The sequence below is a fragment of the Miscanthus floridulus genome, chromosome 16 (assembly GCF_019320115.1).
Source record: "Miscanthus floridulus cultivar M001 chromosome 16, ASM1932011v1, whole genome shotgun sequence".
NCBI lineage: Eukaryota > Viridiplantae > Streptophyta > Magnoliopsida > Poales > Poaceae > Miscanthus > Miscanthus floridulus.
Genome location: NC_089595.1, coordinates 75,967,562 through 75,985,741, shown reverse-complemented (window position 1 = coordinate 75,985,741; position 18,180 = coordinate 75,967,562). Strand labels below are relative to the sequence as shown.

The window sequence follows — 18,180 nt, the reverse complement described above, 5'->3', positions numbered from 1 at the left end:
TCATTATTATTGTGGTGGTTAATTATCGTCTCTCTCTCTGTGTTTGTCCTATGTTTATTGTTATTATTATTACTGTTTTTTTCTTTTCTTTTCTTTTTTGAGAAACTACTACTTTTTTATTATTTTTGACATTATACTGTTTTTTTTATAATTTACTGTTTTTTTGAAAATTTACTGCTTCCTCGCTGGCATGTACGTCGAGAACGCGGACGTGGGCGTGGCCAGGCGGGTGCTCGAGACGGATGGACGCGTTGGCCGTCGCGTGGAACACCGTTGTCGCCTGCTGTGCGCGGCTCGGCCTCGTTGACGGCACGCTGGACCACGCGGAGCGCATGGCGATGTCGGACCGGCTCGAGCCCAGCCTCGCGACATGGAATGTCGTGCTGTCCGGCTGCTCGCGTCATGGGCGCGACCAGGAAGCGTTCGGCTTTGTTCGGAGCATGCTGGAGCAAGGGATGCGACCGTTCGTCATCAGTCAAACAAGCTATAGCTAGCAAAGCAAGATGATTGGTACACGTATATAGCCTGGTAGCAGCTACGGTGTACATTGGTATACGTATACAGCCTGGTAGTAGGCGCTGCAGCTAGCAGCTAGCTACCATACATGAATGATGAATACCTCATCAGGGGCGGATCTGCCAGGGGCTGTCGGGGCTCAAGCCCTCCTACCCTGGCAGCTCCATTGGGGACCCCTTTAGCCCTCATAAATTTTTCAGCCATTAAAGAAGGTGCTGAAGTGCTCTCGACAGAGGTTGAAGATGAGTTTCGAGTTGAAGATAAGTTCCCAGCCCTCCTAAATTTATTTTCTAGATCCGCCACTGCTCATCAGTCAAACAAGCTATAGCAAAGCAAGAAACAGTATATATTTACGGCATGCATGCAACTTAGCTTGATGGATCGATCAATCGATGTGGCGTGGAGAAAAAACAGCACGTACGTACGCGTGCATCCAGCTGAGACGGCGATATGGCGTCATGAATCGATCCGACGATCCGGATCCTAACGCCAGATGATGCCGGCGAGCGGCGGAGGAGGAGGCGGCGGCGCCGCGGCCACGGCCCAGAAGTCGGAGGCGCCGTTGTCGTCGGCGAGGTGCGACGTGCACGACACCGGCACCAGGCACAGACGTGTACGCAAATCAGTTTGGCGCCAAAACGCTTAGCCAAGGAGTGGCATATGGGAAAACAAAACTTCATTACCCTTCTCTACTCTAAGGGTATTTTGGATCTTTTGATTGACGGAGTCCATATGTAATGGTAAAAAACAAACAGACTACCGACGGAATAACGTGAAGAGCAAAGAAGTTGAGAACGATGGTACTTATGTATAATTAATTTTTTTAATAACTTATATATAATTACAAACTTTTTTTAATGATATACGTTAGAAGGGCCTTTTTGTTATCCCGTCCGCCCAGGCTACTCCAGTGACCAGTTCTTCCCCCGCTCTCCCTCGCTCTCGCGTGCTTCTCCCGTCCCCCCGGCGTGCGCGCGCTCTTTCTCTCGCTCGCTCTCTCGCGGGCTCGTCGCGACGACTGGGCGACAGCCGCCGCCGCCCTAAGCCAGTTGCTCAGGTCTTCTTTGGGCCCTTCGCCGGCGACGAGCACGGAGCACCCACCAGGTATGCCTACCCCTTTTCTTCACCTAACTTAAGCTATTTGTATTCGAATCTGATGTAATTACAAGTGTAGTGTACATGTAGTATTATGCCTACTAACTCTATTTTTTGGCAAAAATTATCGGGTGTACATGTGTATACCCATGCCCTTTACTGGGTTCGCCCCTGATTAGGTAGTAGTTATCAGTAGTATAACCTTTGTTCCTGCATGTTCGCAAATGCAGTTTCACTGTTTTGATATATTTTATGATGCAATACCACAATTTATAGGGTGTATATAGAGTAGAAACCAGAGGTTTGAATTGGTCTTGTGAATTCTAGTTAATCAAAGCACATTCAAGATCACATAGCTGCTCTCACGTGGTATGTGCCTTTTTATGCAATTGCAAAGATGTAACAAAATTTCGTTGTTCCTTGGAAACTTTCCATTTTTTATAAGCAAACCTTTGAATCTGAATATTGATAGGCGTTTGCAGAGAGAATCGATAAATTCATCAGTCTGAAAGAATGGGTTATGGCATGAGTAGGCTAGAAGATGAATACTATAAGCCTGAAGGGCAGAATACTGATGGATCTGGCTCAGTTCAAGTGAACGATGAATTTGCAAAATTGCATAACAATGTTTTTCATATGACCCGAATGAGATCAGGACTTAGTGAAAGCTACAAGTCCATGGGTACCAACAGAGGAATAATATCAACGGCCAAGTTATTATCTCGAAGGGAAATTGATTGTTCTGGAAAGGGGACGTTCTCTTCTGGTGACCGTGCATTTGTTCTAGGTCGCTATGTTCCAATGAACGGCCCTGAATTATTGGATAGGATGGATTCTCGTGCTTACGTTTCACAGTTTTCTGCTGATGGTACTCTTTTTGTTGCTGGTTTTCAGGTATGCTATGCTCAACCAACAATAGTCGAGATTTTTAACAAGTTCAAGTCAGAATTTCCCGGTGTTTAGTTTACCTTTTCTGTCACCATGTTATGCATTTTTTAGAATTAAAATGTATAAACATAATATAATAACGTTTCTTTTCGTTTTCAGGGAAGTCACATAAGAATATATGATGCTGATAGAGGCTGGAGCATACACAAAGACATTCATGCTAGGTGTTTGAGATGGACAATCAGTGATGTATCCTTATCACCTGATCAGCGGTATCTTGTTTCTCCTGGCTTTTCACAAGTTTAGCTTGTCACCCTTATTCACTTTTCATTGGTCATCATTGTAGATAAATCTCTTTCATTATTCTTCTTATTGAGAAGAAATATTCAATATGCAACTCTGTTCAACAGATGTGAATAAACCGAAGAGTATCAGATGTGGTTACATGTTTGACAACAAGGTTTTCCTTTTTCATTATTGTATTTTTTAGAGTAGTTTCCAGTTCTTCTAGTGGAAACATGTTGAAGTTGGTAAATGGATGTTTCATGTGGACAATTATCTAAAGAGACTAGTATCTAAAAACGAATTTTGCAATATGGACCTTACCTGTGTCTGGCACTCTGGCTACCAAGATTAAATGTATCGAAGTTGTTCTAACCATTAAATACACTATAATGACTGCAAGTACCTGTAGGACAATGAAGATTACAGGGACATTTTACTATTTTAGATTAGACTTCGTCTAGTCCATTTGGTCCTTCATTTCTAGTCCATTTGGTCCTTCATGACATAAAGGGCGCACCCAGTGCAGAGAGCTCCCGCTCTGTGCGGGGTCTGGGGAAGGGTGTTAGTGGCAAGCCTTACCCTCGCCTGTGCCATGCGAGGAGACCACGACTCGAACCCGGGACTCCACCTCCAACCACCCTCAAGGGTCGGGGCCTAGCGACCTAAGGAGGAGCTCATGGAAGGCTGAGGTGCCAACCAAACAGCACAGGCTGCTTTCATTAGCCACTGTGAGAAGGAGATTCTGAATGTTTGGTCTAGCACCTTCAAAGACCATGGCATTCTTATGTTTCCAAATCTCCTAGGCGACAAGAATGATTTGAGAGCTAAGGCTTTGCACATCCCCCCCCCCCCCCCATGGGTCTGTGGAGGTAATCCATTGACAAATAACATAAGCATGTGGCATCCACCAACTGTTGTCCCACACTCCCACTCCCTTCTTGCCTTCGGATCCTACCAAGGTTCCAGAGCCACTTCTACTTGTTTGTGGATCTATTTCACAACAGGTTAGTGGTATGGGTCATTTAATTTGGTGTGCTTAAAGAAGACACAGGAGCCCCTGGCTTGATTTATTTTCCTTTGCTGGCATGATGTCTGCCATGCCAAATTTGGGAGCTACTAGCATAGGCATAACTGCATAAGTACAGTTTTGACCTTCCTGTATCGAAATTTTAGGTCCTTTGAGGTTACAGAGCTGGTGGTATCCAAATTTGTGGCACTTCAAGATTATGGAGCTGATTGGGACAGCAGCAAACAAGTTGGAGATGTTCTAAGAAGCCAAGTGCAATATTTGGCATACATGGTTCCCGCCTGGTTGATTTTAAGCTAGACATGAACCACAAGAAATTCTCGTGCACTGAAGAATGTCGGCAATGGTGCCTCAGGTGCAGAGGCGCCAATCAAGAACTGATTAACATCCACCCCTATGAACACTTGTATCTTTCATTGCACAATTTTTTTAAGAGATTTAATTATGCTTGCTTTGGGACAAGTTAGTTCTGGGTAGAGGGAAGATGCCACCGGCTGTAGAGAAGCAGCAGAGAAAGCGTAAGTTGATGGAAGAAATATGAGAGGCTCTGACCAAGGATGGAAACAGGACATGATGGAGAAATGCTTATGAGCTATCAAGTAAGGTCACTGAATTATGAGCTGGAGAAAGGTGTGGAAGGGTGGTTCTGGCCTGTATTTTTAAGTCAAATTGAACGGGTTTATAAAGGTGTCCTCTAGCTAGCTTCTATCTTTAAGAAAGAAAAGGCAGATTTCTAGTGTCGAACACCCCTATCTATTCCCATGACTCATTTCGTGCTGCTGTACCACTAATCCTCTTCAATTTAATCACAATTTGACAGGTTACGCTGCTCATGCTACCTTGGTAAATAGCTAGGAGCCAGGAACTTAACTTTGGTGGTGACGAGTTCCTCTTCTTGTTGTCCACTTCCTCTGCATGTTGATTACCAAGTAAATGGTAGAGCATTTTGAAAGTTGTGGGTGTGAAGTGAACTGTTGTGGAAGTCCACTGGGGTGTAGCTGACTTTTGCTTTGATATAGTAGCCAAAATAAGTTAGGCCATATACATAGGAAAAGTTTCCAATCATGGTAGCCTTTTTCCGTTTATGCTATTTGTTGGACATTGTTGGATGACAAATGCAAACGAATGTAAACTTCTATATGAATGTTTTATGATGCACCCGACAGAGGGGAATAATATGTGTCTTTGTCACAGCTACAGAAACCTCTCTTGCTTGCTCTGTGGCTGCGAATTGTTTACCATCTTGATAGTATTTCTATACTTCATATTTATCTGTTTTGGTATATAGAATGATGTTATCATTCGATTTTGATCTTTCCAGTCTGATGTCAATACAGTAGCATTTGCTGATGAAACCGGCCATCTCATATATTCTGGAAGTGACGACACTTTATGCAAGGTAGGTTGCTGTTCTAAATTATGTAAAATTATTTGTTTTCTCCATTGACATATTTTATCGAATTATTCCTCAGATTTGTTCGTCATACCTGAGTAAACGCATGTTATGGTCGGCCGGACCTATGAACGCAAGAGACGTCTCAGCAGTGGCTGAGTCGCCGGCACCAGGTGGTGGAGCCGGCCCGGCTGATGGCTGAGTCACAAGTAGTTATTTGAGTCAGTTAGTTTGTTAGATCACAGGAATAATTTGTGTGGAGTTTGTTAGCTGCATGTTAGTTTGTTATGCATGTTTAGTTGTTATCCCTAAATTAGTGGCATGCTTGTATCAGCCTATATGGCAAACCATTCGATGAATGAAGGAGATAACCTGGGATTGAGACTCACCGTCTCCCTTGGGTGCCCAGCCAAAAATACTGTTTATCGTCACCCTCTTGTCATCCAGGGTTCAGGCGCCGGTCACGGCGCCGCCAGTTCGCCGCCGAGGGTTCACACCATGGCCAGCCACCACTCACTCCTACTCCCTGCGAAGCCGTGACAACCTGGTATCAGAGACCATGTCGTCTTCGGCCCCCGCTACGCCCACCACCGCCGACCCCGTCGCCCCCATAAACCCATCTGCTTCCGCCATCATCGTCAACCCAGTCACACCCGCTGCCACCAATGCCATCATGACCACTTCGGCCACTCAGCAGTTGTACACGCCGCCGACGTCCCCCGCCGAGGCGTTCAATACCCTCACGGTGGCCATCTACCAGATACAGCACCAGCTGGGCGACCTGTCGCTGCGCATGGCGGCACTCGAGCACCGCTTGCCGCCATTGTCATCGCCGGTCCAGTACGGGCTGCCCGGCTACGGCGGCATCCCTTCGCTGCCGGCCTCTGCGCCAATCCCTTTGGAGGTGCCCCCGGTGTCATCCACGGCATTTGCACCACCGGCCCAGCCCGCCCAACTCACAGCGACCGGATCCCTGCCTCCACAGCCATCGGTGGGGGTTCCCATCACCCAGATATCATTTCCCCCTTCGCCATCCCTAGTGCCATCTATGTCCACCATCCTCCACGGTGGCTGTTACACACCACATAACACCTCCTTGCCGGCTGCCACCATGCACTGTGCGCCGCCGCACCTTCATGTTCCACAAGGACCTCAGGGCCATACCGTGCCACGCTACCACAAACTCTCCTTTCCCACCTTTGACGGCAAGGTAGATCCGCTCGGGTGGCTCAACAAGTGCGAGCAATTCTTTCGCGCCCAGCAGACCACGGACGCAGATCGTGTCTGGCTCGCTTCCTACCACTTGAGCGGCACGGCTCAACAGTGGTACATCACCCTGGAGCGCGACGCTGGCGAGCCTGACTGGGACGAGTTCAAGCGTATCTGTCACCAGCGATTTGGACCACCGATCAGCACGAATCACCTGGCGGACTTGGCCCGATTGCCGTTCCCCTCCACCGTCGAGGCTTACCTGGAGTTGTTCCAGGCGCGGCTCGCACACGCCGGTCGCCTCGCTCCACTACAGCAGGCCCAACTCTTTACCGGGGGACTGCCTGAGGCTCTCCGCGTCGACGTCGAGCTCACGAGCCACAGGACCTCCAGCGGGCCGTGCGGCTGGTGCGTGCCTACGAACGCCGAATGCGACCAACCTCCTCGCTCTTCCGACACCGCCACCACGGCCTCCACGGCGCGTCCCAGGGCCCCAGGCTGCCCTGCCAGCGCCAGCATCCCTCCAAGGCGCACCGACCTCGGCTGCGTCATCAACGACGGCGCCCCCGCGCTCCTTCAAGCGGCTGTCCCCGGACGAGATGGCAGCGCGTCGCAAGCAAGGCCTTTGTTACAACTGTGACGAGGCCTATGTCCGCGGCCACAAGTGCACGCGGCTCTTCTACCTCGAGGCGGAGGACTACATCGTTGAGGAACCGGACGACGACGACGTCACACCAGCGGGTGCAGCAGCTGCAGGCGAGGCGCCGCACGCGTTCGACCCTGATGCGCCCCTGATCTCCCTCTCGGCCATCACGGGCATCCGCACGGAGGACACCATGCAGATCCGTGTCCGCATGGGTGACCAGGAGTTCACGGCGTTGATCGACTCTGGCTTGACGCATAATTTCATCAACTTGCCAACTGGCCACCGAGCCGACCTTCGGTTCCACGACAGCAGGGGCGCTCACGTCACGGTGGCCAACGGCGACCGTGTGCCCTGTAGTGGTCTCGTGCGGGATGTCGCAATCCGGATCGGCGACGAGTTCTTCACTATCGACTGCTACTCCATCGGCCTCGACTGCTATGACATGATCCTCGGTACCACATGGCTGTGCACCCTCGGGCCCATCCTGTGGGACTTCGACGACCTTTGTATGGCGTTCAATCACAATGGTCGCCGGGTGCTTTGGAAGGGGATCGGGTCCACGTGCACCGATATTCCTCCCACTGGCCGCCTCCAAGCTCGTCATCTCTTCACAGCCAAGGTCACGGAACCGGCCCTGCTTGAGCGCTTGCTGGACTCCTACGCCGATGTCTTCGCCATGCCGGCGGGGCTGCCACCAGCCCGCCCGTGTGACCACCGGACCCATCTGAAGCCGGCTACAGAACCCATCGCGGTGCGCCCTTACCGGTACCCCCAACTCCAGAAAGATGAGCTGGAGAAGCAATGTGAAGAGATGCTCCAGCAAGGTATCATACGGCCCAGCACATCACCGTTCTCGGCACCGGTGCTGCTTGTCAAGAAACAGGACGGCTCGTGGCGGTTTTGTGTCGACTACCGCGCTCTGAACGCCGCAACAAAGACAAGTTCCCTATTCCGGTTGTTGAGGAGCTGCTAGATGAGCTCCATGGCGCCAAATTTTTCACAAAGCTCGATCTTCGCTCAGGGTATCACCAAGTGCGGGTTCACCCCGTGGACGTCGCCAAGATGGCGTTCCGCACTCACCATGGCCACTTCAAGTTCCTGGTCATGCCCTTCGGCCTGTCCAACGCGCCGTCAACATTCCAAGCTCTCATGAACTTCACCCTCAGGTCGTTCCTTCGCCGCTGCGTTTTGGTGTTCTTCGACGACATCCTCATCTACAGCGCCACGTGGACCGAGCACCTACAGCAGCTGCGCGCCGTCCTCGACATTCTCCGCACGCACCGGCTGCACATCAAACGCTCCAAGTGCTTCTTCGCCTCGTCTTCGGTCCATTACTTGGGCCATGTGATTTCGCAGGAGGGCGTCGCCATGGACGAGACCAAAGTGGGAGCTGTCCAATCCTTGCCGCGGCCATGCTCAGCCAGGGGTCTGCGGGGATTTCTCGGCTTAGCCGGATATTACCGGCGCTTCATCAAGGAGTACGGCACCATCGCAGCGCCACTGACTCAACTCCTGCGGAAGGACGGTTTCCGGTGGACGGAGGCCGCAACAGCGGCGTTTGACGGCCTGAAAAAGGCGCTATCTACGGCTCCTGTGCTGCACCTGCCGGATTTCACCAAGGAGTTCACCGTCGATTGCGACGCGTCGGGCTCGGGCTTCGGTGCAGTCCTACATCAAGGCGCCGGGCCAGTCGCGTTCTTCAGCAGACCGTTCGCTGCGCGCCATCTCAAGGTCGCGGCGTACGAGCGGGAGCTCATCGGCCTAGTGTAGGCGGTCCGGCACTGGAGGCCGTACCTTTGGGGTCGTGCTTTCGTCGTCCGCACGGACCACTACGCGCTGAAGTTCATGCTCGATCAGCGCTTGTCTACAATACCCCAACACCATTGGATTAGCAAACTCTTTGGGTATGATTTCAGGGTGGAGTACAGGTCTGACAGCCTCAACACCGTGGCTGATGCTCTTTCACGCCGGGACGGTGATGACCCTCTGCTGTCCGCACTTCCGGCCGCGGCTTCGGCGTTGGCATCCATCTCGGTGCCCACGTTCCATCTGTTCGAGGACCTGCGCCGGGAGATCAACTCGTCGGACGAGCTACGTTCCCGCCGGGACGCCGTTGCGGCTGGCGCGCACGGCTCCGAGTGGCGGGTGAAGGACGGCCTCATCCTCTTCAAAGGACGTGTGTTCGTGTCCAACTCGTCGGCCGTCCTCGACGACGTCCTCCAGCTGGCTCATACAGCGGCACATGAGGGCATACAGAAGACGCTACAGCGCCTCCGCACCGAGTTCTTCGTCGAACACGACCGCCGTGTGGTCCGGGACTTCGTCCTCGCCTGCACGACATGCCAGCGTAACAAGACGGAGGCGCTGCACCCTGCGGGACTGCTGCAGCCCCTGCCGGTTCCATCCCGGGTATGGGCGGACATTGCCATGGACTTCGTCGAGGCGCTTCCGAGGGTCCATGGCAAGAGCGTCATCCTCACCGTCGTCGACAGGTTCTCGAAGTACGCCCACTTCATCCCGCTGGGCCACCCGTACACGGCATCCTCCGTCGCGCGCGCATTCTTCCACGACATAGTGCGGCTTCACGGTTTCCCCGACTCCATCATCAGCGACCGTGATCCCGTCTTCACCGGCAACGTCTGGCGCGATCTGTTTCGACTGGCTGGGGTACAACTCCGCATGAGCACGGCTTTCCACCCGCAGACGGATGGTCAGTCAGAGGCGGTGAACAAGACCATCGCAATGTACCTCCGCTGCCTCACTAGAGATCGGCCGCGCGACTGGCTCGACTGGCTACCGTGGGCGGAGTTTTGCTACAACACCGCCTACCACACCGCGCTCCGGACGTCGCCGTTCACGGTGGTCTACGGCCGTCCACCATCGGAGCTCCTGCCCTATGCGCCTGGCCAGGCGCAGACTGACGTCGTAGACGCCTTGCTCGCCAACCGGGACGAGTTCTTAGCCGAGGTGCGTGCTCGGCTTCTTCAGGCACAGGAGTACGCGCGCCGCCACTACGACAACAAACACCGCGCGCTGGAGTTCTCGGTTGGGGACTGGGTGTGGCTTCGTCTTCTCCACCGCCCTACCCAGTCCCTAGTTCTGGGTCGCCGTGGCAAGCTTGGCCCCAAGTATGCATGCCCTTTCAAGGTGCTCGAGCGCATTGGAACGGTGGCGTATCGTCTACAGCTGCCGGAAGGTGCTCGAATTCATGATGTGTTTCATGTTGGTGTGCTCAAGCCACTCCGTGGTCCGCCCCCATCAACAGTCCCAGCACTGCCACCGCTTCGCCATGGTCGTCCTCTTCTGCGGCCAGAACGCGTGCTGCGCGCCAGCCTTCGCCGCGGTGCATGGCACGTGCTAGTCCAGTGGGTGGACTTGCCTGTGTCCGACTCTACATGGGAGCTGGTGGATGAGTTTCGGGCGGCCCACCCTTCATTCCAGCTCGAGGACGAGCTGTTTCAGAAGGAGGGGAGAGATGTTATGGTCGGTCGGACCTATGAATGCAAGAGACGTCTCAGCAGTGGCTGAGTCGCCGGCACCAGGTGGTGGAGCCAGCCCGGCTGATGGCTGAGTCACAAGTAGTTATTTGAGTCAGTTAGTTTGTTAGATCACAGGAATAATTTGTGTGGAGTTTGTTAGCTGCATGTTAGTTTGTTATGCATGTTTAGTTGTTATCCCTAAATTAGTGGCATGCTTGTATCAGCCTATATGGCAAACCATTCGATGAATGAAGGAGATAACCTGGGATTGAGACTCACCGTCTCTCTTGGGTGCCCAGCCGAAAATACTGTTCACCGTCACCCTCTTGTCATCCAGGGTTCAGGTGCCGGTCACGGCGCCGCCAGTTCACCGTCGAGGGTTCACACCACGGCCAGCCACCACTCACTCCTACTCCCTGCGAAGCCGTGACAACGCATGTCTAAGGTTTCTTTAGTGGCAGTCCACATTCTTTTTAGGGGGTGGGGAGTCAATTTGTATTTCGTAGGATGTTTTTAGTTGTCTGGATAACCCCTCAAAACTATTTTTCAGTTCAGAGTAACCCATGATCAATTATGTCGTCCCCCCCCCCCCCCCCCCCCCCCCCCCCCCCCCAAGTTGAAATTTTGTGGGATGATAGATGCCTATGTTATGAAATATTTTCATGACTATTAGTATTAGGTTGGAGCACTTGAAACTGCTTTAATCCCAATGATATTAAAATGTTTGATGATAATAAACAGGATGAAACTAGTTCATAACATACTGGGTGATGTTATCTACCATCACCTAAACTTAAAACGCAACTTTTACAACGAGAAAAAAAAAACAAATGTTATTAGGGATTGAAGTGTCCTAATTTTAGTAATTTGCGAGCTAATGTGAGCCAAAAAATAGTTGACGGGTTATATGTGTTAGAATGAGAGAAGATGTGGAATGAACAATAGTCAGTTATGGATTTTTGGCAGTCCTGTTTCAGTTCTTTAGGGCTGGATATTCTGAGATCTCCCTGGGAACATAAAGGAAAATGTTTAATCTTCTAAATTGCTTTCATTTCAGCAGTGCTGCAGTATGTGACCTTTGTAGTCTGCAGGTCTGGGACAGGCGGTGTTTGTCCACAGGACAAGCTGCCGGAGTTTTGACTGGACATTTGCATGGGGTAACACACATTGATAGTCGTGGAGATGGTCGAAGTTTCATATCCAATGGAAAAGACCAAGCAATCAAACTGTGGGATGTCAGGAAAATGACGTCCAATGCTGATAGGTACTTTTTCTGAATCTAAATATACTAGTATATTGCCCATGCTAATGCTACGGCCCACATTAAGTCCAAAGTTAATTCTACCAAATTTGAAGTACTTAGCTAATTGTGCTTTGTCAAAGCTGTTTCCATAGCACTGAACTTAGCACTGAAAGTTCAGTGTTTTGCTAGGTTAGGACTCCATTTTTTTTAAGAAATGACACTGGCACAAGGCATATTAGACAAATAACATATGGCACCATACCCAAGCCACATTGATCTATCTATGCAGTCCCTACAAAACCAGTGCAATCACTCCATGACTGTCCTTGTCTTCCGAATAATTTCTGCAAAATAGGACCCCAGAGAGGACTCTTAATCCACCCACAACAATATGATGTAAATCAGCGGCAATCCAGATTAAGCAAAAGGACAATATGTTTCTTGAAAATGCTGACCCTTTCATATTCAGTAGTTTTGCAAAAGGATGGCCAGTATTAAGCAAAAGGATAATATGATCTAAGAGTAGTTTTGCACAGAACGTTAGATCCAAATATTTACTTAAGATTTTTTTTCCCTACATAAACATGAGAAAACTACATTTAATGTAGCTCATCATCTATCCTACAATCCTACCCATCAGCCAATGACAGATGAGTGGGAGAAAATAATACTGGCCACAACAATTATACCATTTATCATCTTGCATGTGGATAGCTTATACAAACTAAAGAACCTAAAAATTATTACCATAGATGTTACCTCAAGCTTCTCATTTTCTTTTGACATCACCTTGCAGCTCTCTGCAAAGCCCGCATCTCCTGCACAAATAGCCAAACAAGAACAAACTGTAGTGTGTAGTCAATAGAGTATATAATTTGGCTTCAAAACTTGAGTATATATCCAGTTTTATTTAACCAAACTGTGGGATGTCAGGAAAATGACGTCCAATGCTGATAGGTACTTTCTCTGAATCTAAATACAAGTCCACCACTCCACCTAGCCATCCGCATTCTTCTACCAACATAAATTCATATACAATATGTGGCACATTTTGCCTTCTCTTTTCTGTTTTGCTCCTTTTTGTCATTGTAAATGTGCTTACAATGATTTATGGGCATATGATCATAATACCACCCACATTACTCCATGTGTACGAGGTGGAATGACAGTGTGTTAAGGCACCAATGCCAAATGTGTCTGATGTACACGAGGATTATGTGTTGCCACCCTCAACAGCGGCCAGTTTGCCGACTCCATTTTCTTATCTTAAAGGAGCTGCTCAACCTTAAGATTAAGTGGCCATCTTACAGTATAAAATTACTCTATTCTTCTATGCAGTAGTGCAGATGGAGCCCCAACTTGGGACTACAGATATTCAAGGTATCCGCAGCAGCATAAACAGTTAAAGCATCCGCATGATCAGTCATTAGCGACATACCGTGGACATTCAGTCCTCCGGACATTGATCCGTTGCTACTTTTCTCCTGCTTACAGGTGACCCTTTTACCTCCATTCTGGTATGATTTTATTGACAGTTCTACTAGTTACGTCTCCTTATCATACGAGCAGCCAATAGGATTTTGATTTTACAAGTGCTGGGCCTGTTCGGCAGGACGGAAAAATAAGCCAAAATACTGTTCCGGCTGATTGTTGTGAGAGAAAAATATTGTTCTGCCTGATATCACTGTTCACGTGAACAGTAAACATGTGAGTGCGCTGGCCAGCTGGCCAGCCAGCCACCAGCCAGCCGAACGCGGCCGCTGTTTATCCAGTTATACCGTATATATATCTAGGAGCTCACCTCATTGATGTATAATTTTTGTTTCTGCAGCACTGGGAAAAAGTACATATATACAGGGTCGTATGATTCCTGCGTTCACATCTATGATGTGGTATGTTTCGTCCCGACACGCACTTCATTTATACCACGCATTCCATGGTGGTAATCTGTCTGCTCGATGAATGCATGCCTATGCCATTTTTCACAGCAGTGGATAAAGAACTTCGTTTTACCTGCCGAGAAATTGTGCATGATCTGACGAGAACACAGAACACAAGTTTCTTACTGATAAACAATGCCAGTTGATTCTCAGTTTCGTTTCGTGTTGCAGGTAAGTGGATCGCAAGTTGCGAAGCTGAAATGGCATCAAATGGCCATCCGTGACTGCAGCTGGCACCCCCATTTGAGCCCACGCTTGTGAGCTCATCCTGGGCCGGCCGTGTAGCGAAATGGACCAGTGCACGTGATCAAGAGGCTTCTGATGTCGATTGAGTCGACCGGGCAGCGAGTGATCTTTATTTACTGTTCGTGGTCGTGGGCTACAAAAACATACGCAATCTTACACGAAAAAAAGTAAGCACAGCTCATAAAAAAGAAAGAAGATCATGTGTTGTAGTGGTGAACTGTATAATTTGTAAATATACTGAACTGAAACCTTTGTGAATATGAAGTTGTTTCATAAATATATACGTGTGTTTGGTTTGGTTGTCGATGTTCGTTAACTTTTGATTTGATGAGCAATGAGCTCATCCTTTTTTGTAAATAAAATTACCTTCAAACGGGCCTTATTGCGCTACAGTAAATCGCTTGCAAAGCAAAGTGCCAACGCTGTTTATTTTTTCTGGTTATCTTTGCTATACTTGCATAAATTTTACTGTGAAGCAAAGTGCCAGCGCCATTGTGTTTTGCGATTGTTTTCTACTGCAGAACGCTTGCAAAGCAAAGTGACAACACCAATGAAATCGCATTGCATTCCCAGATCGAAGCAATACAGATCTTCCAAGTTCCAACACGAACATAGCTTTCTCCATCACCATCTTCTAAAACTGCCAAGACAACCCAACCAATTTCGCCAGATCAGGAGAAACCTCCCGCAAATCCGAAGATCCCGGCTGCTACTTCTTGCCGTTGGCGTTCTTGCCGCCCTTGGCGTCGGCGCCTCCTCCTCGCGCGGCCTGCGCCGCCTTCCTGGCAGCCTTCTCCTGCAGCGCCTTGCCGTCCCGCTCCCGCCGCTGCTCCGGGGTGAGCCCGTCGTCGCGCCCCTTGGCCACGGGCCGCCGCGCCTGCGCCCTCTGCCGGTCGCGCTCCCTCTGGTCGCCGCGTGCAGCCCACAGCTCAGGTCAAGGACAAAACAGCAACATCATCCGAAACACACCGGTGCTACAACAGAAAACATCAAAAAGGAAAAAAAAAAATCTGGCAGGACCTAAAGAGAGACGAAAAGAAAAGCCCCTGCAATAATCGACAGAGCAACAGGAACAAAAAAAACAGAGGGGAAGAAGAAAATCATGTGTGGCCAAGGATACGAGTCATTGTGCTGACTTCTCAACTGTGTTGGGAGGAAGGGAAACAGTTGGGTGCAAGCCTCTCGCCACTCACATCGTAACGATGGTAAATAATCCTGGGAGCATGAAAAACGTGAGGCCAACAGCCCAAGAATAGACGGTGCGGGAGAGGCCAAGGGGGGACGGAATTTATACTCAGCTGGAGAGAACGGAATGCCCTATATCCGGAAGCGTCTCGTGCTTCCGCACCTTCTGCGCAGGGAAAAAATAGAGTTATTTGGATGGGTACCATTATAATTTTTAGAATTTTGAGATCTACCATTAAAATTCGTCTATTTTGAGATCTACCATTATAATTCATCGTTTCACTGAGTTTCGCCATTCTCTACGTTTTCCAGCTGCGTGGACCCACTGGCAGTCGTATGCGCACTGTTCTCTTTTCTGTATGGATGATTTTGCCCCTGTCCGAAGATGAAAGAGCCCTGCGCTGCGCCCGTGGCCCCATCTCTCAGTCCCTTCTCCTCCTCGCGCTCACTCTATCTCTCGCTCGTCCTCCCGACACGGCGACGGCGGGGATCCGAACCCTAACCCTAGCCGCCGGCGTCCTGGAGCCCGCGCCTGCGCCCGAGTCAGCTGCCGCCGCTAGTGTCCTGGAGCCCGCGCCCACGCCCGAGCTGTCCTCCCGGATCCCGAACGATTGGAGCATGGCCGGGCAGTGGACTGGAAGCCCGATGAAGGTACCTTCGACGGGCTTGAGCGCGACGGGCAGCGGCAGAAGGGAGTGCCCTTATTGCCATGTTCCTTTGGTCCGGATCCAGAGCAAGCAGCCAGCGACAAAGGGTCAGTGGTTTCTCACGTGCCCGTACAACATTAAGGTTAGGATTCTTGACATTGGTGACCTCACTGTGTCTCTTGATGCTACTCTGATTGATGCTTTTTTGTGTGTAGGGTGATCATACTACCTGTGGCTTCATCTGCTCTGAGATGCAGATTAAGGCCTTGGAAGCAAGGGAACGCCGGTGGCAGACTGGTAAGGAGACATCAGCTGACTGTTATGCCGAGTTGAAGGAAGAATTGCAAGAGTTGAACCAAACTGTGGATAGTGTAGTAGCTGATCTATGGAAACTGAAGGTCGAACCTGCTGAGCCGAAGCCTGAGCTGGACACGAAGAAATGTCATATTGTGCTTGATTGTTCAATTGTATCACCAGTTTTTTTTTTTGCTTTGTAGGTGTCCTGATTGGTGCATTTATTGTTGCTGTCATGTGGAAGTGAACAGCTAGAATGTGTGTTAGTCAGCTAATGTAAGTGTGGGTTGGTTGTGTTGGAGTTGTGGCTCCCTGTTTCTTTTGTGTACTGATGAGGTCCAAACCTTCTTATTAAGTTACAAATCTATGGTTAGCTTCTAGTGAGCTCAACTTGATCTGTGGTAGCTTAACTTGATCTGTGGTCGCCATGTTTGAGCAAAGCTTGTGTTCATCTTTTCAGTGTTCAACAGCTTTAGATGTAACTGTTAACAAAAAATGAATAAATATCAATGTTGGTTACAGACTACATATCAAATTGTTGATGTATGGGTACAGATCTTACATGTAGAGATGTAACAAGTGTAACAATGCATTATGGAGGTTTAGGTGTGGCTTTTGTTTGTTCCTTAGGCTCCTTTGGTTGTCATTGAGATGGCAAGACTGATCTTGCATCCAAGGGCCTTGGAGGTGCTATCAGCTCCTTTAAAGCAAAAGTCTTGCTCTCGTTTCTTGACAATAACTCATCTAAAGGGAAATTTGGCGGCGGTGGCATGTTTTTGGACGATGGCGGCGAAGGCATGGTCTTGGGCGGTGGCGGTGGCATGTTTTTGGGTGGCGGCGGTAGCATGCTCTTCAGGGGTGGTGCTGGCATCTTAGTGGATATAGAGAGATGTGATGACATGTCCGCTTCTTCTAGCAGAAGCATTCCATTTTATCTAGGATGAACTTTCTTTGGAGGTGCAATTGATGAGCTCCCAATGTTACATAAACTATCTAAACCTATCTTAACAAATTTGGACCCAGCTGTGAGTTCTGGAAAGATGAAAGAAAATAAGAAAACTCATCCATCAAATTCACGTGTGTTAGATGCAGATCCAAGGTGGCAAAGATAAACAAAAAACTCAATGCAACAGCTCACTCACTAGCTACTCAAGCATTCCCAGTTCAGGTGCTCAAACAATGATCATGTTTCCAGTTTGAAAGGTCCTAATGGCTAGAGGGGGTGAATAGCCTATTAAAAATTTCTACAACAACACTTAACAAACCGGTTAGACAATTATGAGGCGAAGCAAGTGTTGCGCTAGCCTACTAAAATAGCAAGCCACCTATCTCAATTCTAGTTTATATAGTTTCTAACCACACAATAGCTATGACACTACACTAAGTTAGTGTGCTCTCAAAAGCTAACTAAAGAGCCACACTAACCAAACTAACAAACTCTCACAACTAGCTACACTAAAGAGCTTAACAACTAGTTTGCGGTAAAGTAAAGAGAGTGAGCAATTTATTTATACCGCGGTGTCGAGAAAGGAGCCAATCAATCACAAGAATGAATACCAATGAAGACCAATCACTTCAGAATCAAATGATAAACACAATGATTTTTTACCGAGGTTCACTTGCTTGCTAGCAAGCTACTCCTCGTTGTGGTGATTCACTGACATGGAGGTTCACACACTAATTGGCATCACACGCCAAACCCTCGATAGGGTGCCGCACAACCAACACAAGATAAGGATCACACAAGCCACGAGCAATCCACTAGAGTACCTTTTAGCTCTCCACCGGGGAAAGGTCAAGAACCCCTCACAATCACCACGATCGGAGCCAGAGACAATCACCATCCTCCGCTCGATGATCCTCGCTGCTCCAAGCCGTCTAGGTAGTAGCAACCACCAAGAGTAACAAGCGAATCCCACAGCGAAACACGAACACCAAGTGCCTCTAGATGCAAACACTCAAGCAATGCACTTAGATTCTGTCCCAATCTCACAAAGATGATGAATCAATGATAGAGATGAGTGGGAGGACTTTGGCTAAGCTCACAAGGTTGCTATGTCAATGTAAATGGCCAAGAGAGTGAGCTT

The 18,180-nt window shown here is 49.2% G+C and overlaps 1 protein-coding gene and 1 pseudogene across 1 annotated transcript; one reads left to right on the top strand and one right to left on the bottom strand.

Annotated features, from left to right (window-relative positions):
- Nucleotides 1–1,400: 1,400 nt before the first annotated feature.
- LOC136510861 (LEC14B protein-like) lies at nucleotides 1,401–14,265 on the top strand. Its single transcript, XM_066505173.1, has 9 exons — nucleotides 1,401–1,620; nucleotides 2,084–2,505; nucleotides 2,659–2,799; nucleotides 4,663–4,740; nucleotides 5,133–5,210; nucleotides 11,630–11,802; nucleotides 13,120–13,275; nucleotides 13,613–13,673; nucleotides 13,893–14,265. Exons 2-9 carry the CDS (start codon nucleotides 2,125–2,127, stop codon nucleotides 13,980–13,982), a joined length of 1,158 nt encoding a protein of 385 aa, XP_066361270.1. The 5' UTR covers nucleotides 1,401–1,620; nucleotides 2,084–2,124; the 3' UTR covers nucleotides 13,983–14,265.
- A 2,420-nt stretch (nucleotides 14,266–16,685) lies between these two features.
- On the bottom strand, nucleotides 16,686–17,161 carry LOC136510860 (protein RIK-like; annotated as a pseudogene).
- Between the last annotated feature and the right edge of the window lie 1,019 nt (nucleotides 17,162–18,180).

What these genes read in the sequence shown, in the direction of transcription:
- LOC136510861 (XM_066505173.1), top strand. Translation starts at nt 2,125, where the DNA reads ATGGGTTATGGCATGAGTAGGCTAGAAGATGAATACTATAAGCCTGAA. An exon ending in CTCTGCATGTTGATTACCAA is followed by an intron (nt 4,741 to 5,132) that starts GTAAATGGTAGA and finishes TGATCTTTCCAG; the next exon opens with TCTGATGTCAATACAGTAGC. An exon ending in GCGTTCACATCTATGATGTG is followed by an intron (nt 13,674 to 13,892) that starts GTATGTTTCGTC and finishes TTCGTGTTGCAG; the next exon opens with GTAAGTGGATCGCAAGTTGC.